We start from the raw sequence: 11407 nt of genomic DNA on the forward strand, positions 1-11407 counted from the left end.
AAGGCTTTACAACCATTTTAACAAGGACTCTGAGGTGAGTTTCAGTTGGTTTCTAACCGCTTTGAAATGTGCTGATGGTTTACATTAGAGGAATGGCAGCCTGCCGAGATTCAGCTCTCATTGAAAAACACAGTGCCTGTGTTGTGAACTTCTGAAAATGTATCTCCACAATGCTTGTAGATAAAGAAGTGACTGATGGCTTGTTTTAAGACTTGTGCATATGGGCCAGCTGAGCCTGTTTAGTGTAACTGCTGGTGTATTTCCTTCCCCTGGCAGCTCAGCTGCAGTGTACATCCTGTCGTTGACATGAATGGTTGTGCACTGCTGTAATTGTGTATACGGTGGTGCTATCGTACAGCGGTATACAAATGATGAAAAAAACTATGCTGAGCCAGCCCATGTGCAATAGCACTTGACGTGCTTTTACTGCTTGTTTAGAACCTGCAAATATTTTAGTGTGCATAATCTGGTCACAGCTTTACTTTATAAATACTGTAGATTCCTTTTGAGATGTACAAGTTTTTCAGTGTACTTTTAGATACGCTATGTCATTTGTTGATTTATAATGATTGTCTGCCACTATGGGCTGGTTTCTGCTAATAAATATTTTAACTATATTTGACAAGTGGGTTTTTAAACCCCTTTACATATTCATAAAAAAGTAAATATTCCCATTTCTTGTTAAATATTTATTTATATCACATAAATAACTATAGTAAATTGTTTTTTATTCAAGTTTCACGTGTCTGTTTTACTTTGTAGCAAAACCTGGATGATGCTGTACAAATGTATGAGCTCTTCTCAGTTATTATACACAAGGGAAGTTGCTATGGAGGCCATTATCATGTCTATATCCGGGATGTGGATGAATTAGGACACTGGGGATACCAGGTGACTATCTCCATTCCTAAACTGTTTTTTAGTGTTACTTTCAGTCTTAAAGTGTATGTAAACCCTGGCCATGAATGCCTTGATTGGTTTTGGTCTGTTGAATATACCATTGAAAGTATTTTGTTTCATAAGTAACAAAAAAAATAAATACATGGTAATCTTGACAGAGATCTTAGAAAATGATAATTTCCTATACTTGTTAGCATTGTCAGGTTTTTATGTGGACTACAGAACACCCCTATATGGTGGGGAGGGGGAGAGGTGCTCTGTAGTCTTAATTTGTAGCAAGCGGCCTAAGCATGACATTGCTGCTTCTATATAGATGCAGTACATTCAGTACGGGTCGTCATCCAAGACAGTAAGTGTGTTACAGGCAGGATTACCATGTGAAAATAAAGGGAAAGGGCCTGGAAAAAGAAAACGAATGCAGCCACTACATCTAAGGGCTGGTGAGCTGCAGTATATGAAATGTTTGTTCTTTGGTTTATACACATTTGGAACTACTATTATTTTGCAGTTATACTTATGAAAATAAATATTATTTTTTTGTGACTTTGAGTCTGTTTATCCATTAGGCAATTCAGAAGTCAATTTAAAGCTTGACTGTTCTGCATTGTTAGCTTCCTGTCACCCAGCTTCAAAGTGTGCCTATCAATTGAAAGCATAACTCTGGGCACAACAAAACAATTACCCTTGCAGTCACAGACACACACTCACCCCCCCCCCCCCCCCCCGTTGTACAATATAGGGCTAATAGCACTATATCACCATCCAACAAACACTGTGTTCTGTTTTTGATGGCTTGTTTACTCACACATTTTTACCTTTAACAGGAAGAGGAAAAAAAGGTGCCAGTGTCAGGTGGTGTCGGGGAAGAACAAGATTGTCCAGCTGTTACACTTGCTGCCATCATAGCAGAGGTAGATGGATACCCACAAAACTATGCCATCCTTGGAAATTGCTCTCAGGATATGTGTTTAGCACAATTCCACAAATCATTCAAGGCTCTTTTTTTATTTGAAAAAATAGCCTTCTTTTTTCAGTTTTTTATTTTTATTCTGCCTGTCCTTTTGTCTGTGATAATTCTTCAATGTTGTATATACCAACTTCTGCTGATAATCTTAAAATGTATCTATAGGCTAAACTTTTTTTTTTTTTTTGGACAGACCTGGAAGGGTTAGGCCCTCTGTCAAGTTAATGTCTGTGTCACAGCTCACGAGACTCCCGTCTCTGTTTGTATTGTGATCATTGTCACCAAGATAGAGAAAATAAGGTGAAATCCATAATTTAGAGTTGCAACCAGATTTCTTCCAAGGCTAACACCTGTTCCAGGTACAGCTGTCTAAAGGGAAATCCCCCTCACTTTGAGAAGTTTCTGTTGACTCTCTTAGGGCTCTTTCACACGGAGCGGACCGTATAGCAATCGGCTCCGGCACTTTTTTTTTTTATTTCACGGACACGGATGACACTTGTGTCATCCGCTCCGTATGTCCGCATATCATCCCATCCGTTTGCGGATGATATACGGACATATTGTATGTCTATGGGCATTGCGGATGTCAGCGGATGACACCGCTGACATCCGATTTTGCATCCGTTCTGTTTTTTAAACGGAACAAAAATAGGGTTCTGTTCCGTTCCAAAAAACGGAACGGAACTGAAAGGACGAAAATCGGATGTCAGCGGGTGGTCATCCGCTGACATCCGCAATCCCATAGACATTCATTATGTCCGTATATATCACCCGCAAACGGATGGGGTGATTTACGGACATACGGAACGTCCGTGTGAAAGAGCCCATAGACAGGAAGTGTAAAGGGAAATTCCCCAAATGTTACACTGATGGGTAAAAGTAACCTTTTCATAATCTGTCCAAAATGAATAAAAAAAATGTTTTGGCCTTCAATGGCTTTGATTCAAATTTACTTGCTAGGTTATTACATGAACATTATTCATAAAATGTATGCTGACCCTGCCTAAAGGGAACTTTAAATCTGTGCCGAAAAGCAGCAGGAGAGATTTTTTTTTTCTTTTTTTTTACAGGTACATATCTAGCTTCATTGATTTACGCAGTGCTTTACATATATTATACATTTACATCAGTCCCTAAACCTCAAGGGGGGGTTTAATCTGAGGTCCCTAACTCATATTTATACATAGACACCGACCAGCATGTCTTTGGAGTGTGGGAGGAATCTGGAGTACCCAGAGGAAACCCACGCAAGCACAGGTTGAACATGCAAACTCCAGTTGGTGTCCAGTGTAGTGGTTGGGAATCGCACAGACGACCATATCGCTGCTAGGTGGAAGTGCTAACCACTTACCCCTTGAGAGACGTAGAAAGCACAGATCTACATGAATTAAGCAGCAATCGCAGGCAGATGTGCCTTAGATATTCTTACACTACAGCTATACAGAAATGCCTAAGCACCCTCACATACCAGGAACACTGCTGCATTTCTTTTTTCAAGGCGAAATTCTAGACAAAAGGCACATTTAACATTTCTAGTTAATTGCTATAACATAGCAAATCTTCACCTTTTTAGTTGAGATCCACTTTATTATATTTAGTGCATCTTACATAAAAAGCATCTCCATATATTCTCATCATCTTCATCTCTTCTCTAAAACGGATTTATCCTTTTTTCCATATACCTCGTTGTAATAAAAAATATTGGTTTCCAATATAAACTCAGTACTAAAGGTCAACAGGTTGAATTATGCACATAACTACATAGTTGATATATCGTAGGGAAAAAATTACTTACGATTAAATGGTAAAAGTAGCAAGCAATAGCTATACAGATGGTACAAATGAATCCCTTTGGTTTATGGTACATAAGTACCATGGATTAGCAACATTAAAGCACTGTATGATCACGTGCAGTAGGACATTGTGGAAGGGAGCAGTTGGTTTGAGAACTCTAGTGGATAGGCATCACCAATATAGTCCCTGAAAAGTATAAGTGGTCAGTTGGTGTTTCAACCCTCTGGGGGTGAACCAATATCAGTTTTGAAAGAATAACTATTTGCATTAATTTTTCCTAGGTTTGTATTTTTTTCTACTTTCTGCAGTATTACAGTAAATTTGCTCTACTTCGTGACTTTTCACCTGTTAGAATTTACCCTTTAAAGTTGAGCTGCAGTCAAACAGCTAAATATGCAGTTGAAATATTTATATGTGAACGATCTTGCCTACCTATGGATTTGTCAGTGTTTTCTGCTTGTAGACATTGTAGCCCTTCACCTCCACTTCTTTTGAGCAGTAAAACCCCATCCAATGTACACCCCCTGTTGAAAGGACAGCGAATGAGAAATTGCATACATGGTGGTCCAAACTATGTTCGTACTTCTCTCTCCTAGAGTCATTAAGCTCCTATTGTATGAGCACTGGTAAATACACAAAAGCCTAATTTATTGCTATTGTTGGCCCTCCCTCTCTCTCTCTTGTAAGTTGGGCCATGCAGGGAAACATAGGAGGCTGGCATAAAGACAAATCCAAGTACTAGGTGTGTTTTAAAGAAAAAAAAAAAAAAAAAAAGATTCTTAACAGCAATTTGTGATTTATTTTATTATTATATCTGCCTGGATTTGAGCTCTAAACACCCATGGGTCGTCCCAATCCAACAGTGCTGTGTGTTATAGTATCAGGATAGATATCTATTTTGCATGATTACAGACTCTTCAGCTGCTAGAAAGCCCATATAAATGGTATATGTTGGTTACAACTCTTTGTTCGAACACTTCATTTAATAGTGTCTCAGAATTCTCTACTGTATGCATTCTCTGATTTAGGTTTTTAGATATAGTACATATTTATGTAGCTTCAGCTGAATTCTTGATAATTATATGACTTTCCCCTTAACAATACAGCCAACAAGCTTTACTATGTACCTGAATTAACTAGTATCATCATTCTAATTTAAAGGCTGGAGCAGATAAAATGCTTCCACTGGATCAACTGAGCCAGAAATTACTGGAGCACACAGGATCATCTTGGAATAAGGTCTATAGGAAGAAACATGGAGCCCTCCGTAAGGTACGGGACTAAGTCTAAATAAGAGTAAGGATTATTTGTGGAAAACACAGCTCACAAACCCCTCAATGACAAATTAAACTAATGCAGGCCCTACAGTACATTAAGTGGTTTTCATTCCTGCAACCACAGGTTGCAGAAAAGAAAATTGCTTGATTCTGTGTTGATGGGAAAAATACCTCCTGCAGAGCTATTGTGTTCTGCTGGCAGGGGAGAAGGAAGTTGTCCCTGGTGGGACAACGCAGTGATTATTGCTAGTGGCCATTTTCGCTTTCAATAATCGCATGTAAAAATCCTACATGCTGGTTGTACCCAAGTCGATCGATGGATTATACAATTGTGCAAGAGTGAAGTCAAGGCTTCAGTTCCACTTTAACTCTCCTCCCCTCTGTCCAAAAACAATAGTATTTTCAGTATTGCATCTTTTTGTCAGTGTCAAGAAAAGTAATTTTATTAGTATGCATTGGTAATATCAAGGTTCATTTATTTTATGCCACTACAACTAAAATATGCAATTCAAAAGTCTTTTATTATATTTTTGTTATTTTAAATTATAATTTTATGTTTATATTTTTATTACAGTTCCTGCAGAATCATCCCTCTGTCTTTCAGTTAAGCTCTGATGGATCTTTGGTGGGGTTAGCTCATACCGAAAATGCCACTGATCCTCAGTGCTGTAAGCCAAGCAGTTCAGGAAAAATCCAAGCCCCACAGAGAGGTGCTAGTCACTGGTTTGATTTCAATGACTCGACTGTTCAATGTATCCAGGAACGGGAAATTGAGAAACAGTTCCAGGGAAAAGAGAGTGCATATATGCTCTTCTACCGCAAAAGCCAACTAAAGAGACCTAAAGAAGGTAAGTCTGTAATAGGTATCTACAATATAACCTTTCCTTTGTTTAAAGTGGTTGTAAAGCCTTCCATATGCCTAGTGAAGTGACTGGCCTCGGATGATACACAGAGATTAAACAAATCCTCCATAAGTTGTACCTGTTTATCTTCAGTCTTCTCTTCTCTACAGCTGTTCAAAGTCCAGAATTATTAAAGCTTGTCTGAGCTGATAGAAAAAAGAGAGTGGAGAGCTGAAATAACACACTGCAGATTTCAGTGGGGAGAGCTGATTTGAAGGAAGGGGCACACCCCCCTTCACCCAGCACACAGGAACAGATCGGAGGGTGTCAGTCAGTTGGAGGTTCTTCCCCGTCACCTTTTTTCTCTTGGTGTCAGGAAAACTTGTCCAGGCATGTGGGTGGATCTCGACTCCATTGGACCACAGAGCTGGTCCAATGGAGTCGAGATCCACCCACATGCCTGGACCGGCACCCGGCGCAGCCTCTCACCAAGCTGCTGAGAGCCTGAGGCAGCCGTTCCCGCCCCCTCCACAGCCCAGCCCTCAGGTGAGCAGGGGGGCGGGGGGGGGGGGGGGTAAGAGAGCTGCTGACTGACCGCTCTCTGCTCACGGAGCTGTGAGATCCAAGTGATCGGCAGTGTTCAATCACTTAGTGTTAGAGGTGCTGGGGGACTGATCAGACTGATGCTGCATCCACCTAGGTAAGTATGGATCTTAAAAAAACAAAAAACAAAAACCTCTTTTAAAGTGACTCTGTGATGAGAGGAGTATGGGGACTGCTATTACAGGTCTCATTCTGCGACTGCTAGGTGCTTGACTGTGTCTGACTTAAATATGTTGCAGTCATAGTTCTGGAATGAGCATGCTGTAAGTGAACATCAAAGTTGTTCGAACTAGCGATGGCAGCCTTAATTCATCTGTCATGTCAGTGTCCCTTTAAAAGCAATGAATATCCTGCAATAAAAGTGACTGACTTGTACTGGGAGGATGTCCCATAGCCAAAACAGGAAGGGAGAGGAAATCCCTCCCACTTGTCACCAGGGTCACCAGCACTTGTGTCCTCATTGGAAAATTTCCCTGCTATTCCTATACTGGGGACCACTCACGATTTGGGAGTTTTTTTCACTTTCATTCTCAGTGATAACTAAAAAGAGAAACACATTACCAGTCCCTGCGCAGATCCTGGAGATTAATTCTCAAGCTGGTGAACCTTGTAGTTTGGCCAGTGGTGAAACATATGAGTAAAAGCCATCTCAGTGATAACTAAACAGAACAGATAGAGGATGAATCACCCTAATAGGGACAAAGACAGCAATATAAACCTGACCAGTGTTCCAATCCTTCTCCATTCCAGTGTAACAGAATCTCTTTGTAATAATATTTTTATTGACAGCTAAAGGCAATGCACAGTTTGGAGTCCCTGATTACATGATACACCAGATGAACCAAATAAGTGAGGAACTTAAGCAGAAAAGGTAAGTTTGCTTCTTAGTTGCATTTAACCTTTTAATCAGTTTCCATTTAATGATCCCTTCACTCCTTTCTTTCTAAAGGTTAACTTCCATTTCCTTACTTAAAACGTCATATCTATCTATGCCCTTCAAGATCATAAATCAAATTCCATGCATCAGAGCTGTTTTTTCTTTAATGTATTTTGACTATCCTGCCTTCGCTTGAGTAGCACGCCACGCTATATTCAGAATTTTGGGAAGCCCATCATCTTGGGGATGGCCATCATACTATAGATCATGGAGTCAGAATGTGTACCAATATTGGCTTCTGGGATTGAGAAGCACTATTTGGCCATGGTGAAGACAAGTAGCATATATTCACTGAGATGCTACTTGATGTTTTGCAAAGAATGGCACAGGGTACAAAGGAACAGAAACCTGTTCTGAGATAAATAGTCTTGATTTCTCCAGAATATTCTAGCCACTTTGCTTTTATGCTGGTCCCATGACTACTATATGTTGAGTCACTGGCCTGCAACAATTATCCAAATTAGCAGTTCTGACTTCTGTTGCCCCATACTTATTCTGGGTTAATAACTCAGAACCCAGTAAATCCAGACACAGCTAGGCAACTAACATTTTCAGAAGGAGATCACCAGTGACAGTTCTCATATTTCTCTTCATTTATGCCTTTTAGCATAAAAGTTAGTTACATAATCTACACAGTGCTTTAAACCAATATTCCCAACCTTTTTGGCCCGTGGCCCCCTTCCAAGCTTGATTTTTGTACTGCTGCATTGACGTTGGCCGCATTAATCGTAAATAGACCAGCAAGACCATTATTACAGTATAATACACTTTGCTTTCTTGTGCCTTTCTTGCCAAGTTCTGATGACAACCATCTAAGAGGATGACAACCATATAAAAAGTGTATGTGTGTGTATGTATGTATATATATATATATATATATATATATATATATATATATATATATATATATATATATATATATATATATATATATATATATATATATATTGCAATTCTACCTACCCTACAAAACTAACAAAAAATATATATACTGTATGCAGGGCTCAAAATGTAATTTTAAGGCCTGGCTAGTAGGTCATTGCATATCTGTATCAGCCGATATGTGCCTGATATTTTCGGACATTTAAAAAAAATGTTTTTTTTTTATTTATTTATTTTTTACACCGGTACGGTTGTGGAGGGATCTGGGGGTCTAAAAGACCCCTAAACCCCCTCCTCTGCACTCAAAAGCATTCAAAACGCCAAGTTTGGCTGTTTTGAATGCTGTCATTTTTTTTAATTTGGCGCCGAGTACCCGGAAGTGATGCCATGACATCACTTCCAGTTTTTTCATTGAGAGACCAGATCAGAGCCAAATGCAGCTTTGATTAGGTCTTCCCTTCGGAGGCCGTGCAGGTAGGATGCCCGGGTCTCCGGGTGGGACGAGAGACCCGGGCGAGCCGCGGGGGGGGGCATCCCCTCCCGCTCCTTGTAATGACAGCCGAGCGGCTTCTCGGCCGCATCGGCTGTCATTACAAGACAGCAGACCGTCGGCTATGGACGCCGGTACCGGGGTGAGGCCTCTAGCTGCAGGCATCACTCCGGTACAAGCACTTTTCCGAAATATCGGAGCTGATTCTGATATATCGGGGCCTCTCCACTCTTACTCCACACTCTGGGCTCTTGATTTCCAAATTAAATGAACATTTTTGTGTTTTATCAAGTCCAAAGTCAACGCAGCCCTCTAGCAGGAAATTCTAGAGCACTTCATGCTTCCCTCTGCTGACCGGCTTTATGGAGATGCTGATTTAATTTTCAAGCAGGACTTGGCACATGCCCACACTGCTAAAAGTACCAATACCTGGTTTAATGATCATGGTATCACTGTGCTTGATTGGCCAGCAAACATGCCTGACCTAAACCCCATAGAGAATCTGTGGGGTATTGTCAGGAGGAAGATGAGAGACACCAAACCCAACAATGCAGATGAGCTGAGGGCCACTATCAAAGCAACCTTGCCTTCCATAACACCTCAGCAGTACCACAGGCTCATCGCCTTCATGCCACGCCACTTTGATGCAGTAATTTATGCAAAAGAAGTCCCGACCAAGCATTGAGTGCATAATATACTGTACATGGACATACTTATCAGTAAGCCAACATTTCTGTATTTAAAAATGCTTTTTTTTTTTCTTTTTCTTTTTTCCCCTTATGTAGTAATCTAAATTTTCTGAGATACTGAATTTTGGGTTTTCACTAGCTGTAAGCCATATTCATCAAAATTAAAAGAAAGAAATGCTTGAAATCTATCACTCTGTGTGTAACGCATCTACATAAAATATGAGTTTCACTTTTTGAGTGAAATTACTGAAATAAATTAACTTTTTGATGGTATTCTAATTTTATGAGATGCATTAATTAATAATGTAGGCTTAGAGCACAGATGGTGATAACTTTATACCTAGGGTGTATAAATTATGAAAGAAGTTCATATGCACTTTATTTTTTTTTTTTAAAGTGTTGTAATCCAAAGTTTATACACAGTGCCTCATGTGCTTCATACAATTGTTCAAAGCACTTCACAGTGCAAAAAAATGTCTTTCTTCAATACTTGGATTGCACAAATATCAACTAGAGTGCAACAGTCCTCTAAAACTCACCCTTCAGTAATCACTCTCGCCCTTTTTGGACACAGACTCCCACACTATGGTGGACCTCATATGTTATACAAGGTCATACAGTGCTTTAGTACATGCAAGAATGTTTTACAACGTGGTACGGATTGCATTGAAAACCCCATAATCATCATCACCATATAAGGCAAATACACAAGACAAGATCCTAGTCTTTCTGCTTAAAAAAACTTTTAATACACATACACACAAAAAGCACTCGCAAAATTGGTGCAATATGTTTGTGCACTAAGTGAAAATTGCTCAGCATTTGTAATCAGCAATGTAAGCAACACTGTATCTTATTTAGATTGCGGCTCAGTTCATTCCTGGTTTCTGGCATAATGACATCACTCCACCCTAAGAATTATGTCTGTGATGTCAGGGGTACCTTGTTTTGTCCACAGGACATGAAGTGAAGAGAAATCTTTTGAATGGGACACAAATGGCAAAAAAAACCAGTGACCCGGTTCTATTTAGTCTCTTCTCTATCCTAAATGGAAAAAAGTTTTAATTATAATTTAAATGTAAAATATGCATTTCCATTTTTTTTTTTTGACAGTTCTTCATGAAACCTGATTAAAATTATTCATCGGTATACATATTACCAACCTTTTGGAATTTAAATTTTTGGTCAGTTATATAAATGTTATTTGGAATGTACTGTATAGAAAAGGCCATAAAAGTTGTAGTAAATAATTAGACAGATTGGGTGGTGCCATTTCATGTTTTGTTACATATGATATATTTGTAATATTAATACAAGGTTTACAAACATGGACTTTCCCTTTAAGTGTGGAGCCAACAAAATTTAATGTTGTTGATGATATCTTCCACCCATGCAGGAAGGATGCCGACACAGAAGTCCATCGGATGAACCTACATCTTCACCTTTCATCTTGCTATCACTTTGAAAATGGTGCTTTACACCCAATGGTCTTACAAGGAGACAGCACATTGGAGATAAGTGTAGATCGACGCTGGACTGTGGCAGACCTGAGAAAAACCGTTTTTGAGGTGATCTCATTGTTCTTCGTTGCAGGCTCATTACACTGTTTTCATGTATCTGTTTCCCGTTGCTTGTCTTTTGTTGGGATACCGTGTAAAATCTACATAAAAACAGAATGCAATGATTTGCAAATCTCATAAACCCATATTTTATTCACAGTAGAAAATAGAAAACCTATCAAATGTTTACAATTAGAAAATGTATCATTTTGCGAAAAATCATGTAATTTTGAAATTGATGGCAGCAACATGCCTCAAAAAAGTTGAGACAGGGCAACAAAAAGCTGGCAAAATAAGTGGTAAGAGCTGGAAGAACATTTAGAATTGGAGGGGCTACACTAACCCAGCTTGTAATGTTAAAATAAAATAAAACACCTCAGGAAGCACCCTCATGGTTACCAGAAGATAGACTAAGCTTGAAAAACTTAACATAAATAAATCACCGGGATCGGATGGCTTGCACCCGAGGG

General features: G+C 39.4%; 1 protein-coding gene across 1 annotated transcript; it reads left to right on the plus strand.

The window, feature by feature from the left end:
• Positions 1-755: 755 nt before the first annotated feature.
• LOC309544162 (ubiquitin carboxyl-terminal hydrolase 40-like) lies at positions 756-10946 on the plus strand (the record flags this gene model as incomplete). The annotated part of the gene is made up of 6 exons (XM_082276531.1): positions 756-891; positions 1725-1811; positions 4820-4930; positions 5510-5783; positions 7170-7251; positions 10775-10946. Coding segments are annotated over exons 1-6 (831 nt in total), but the record flags the coding sequence as incomplete, so codon positions are not given.
• Positions 10947-11407: the final 461 nt, after the last annotated feature.

This window comes from Pelophylax lessonae, assembly GCF_965119305.1.
Source record: "Pelophylax lessonae genome assembly, contig: HAP1_SCAFFOLD_1375, whole genome shotgun sequence".
NCBI lineage: Eukaryota > Metazoa > Chordata > Amphibia > Anura > Ranidae > Pelophylax > Pelophylax lessonae.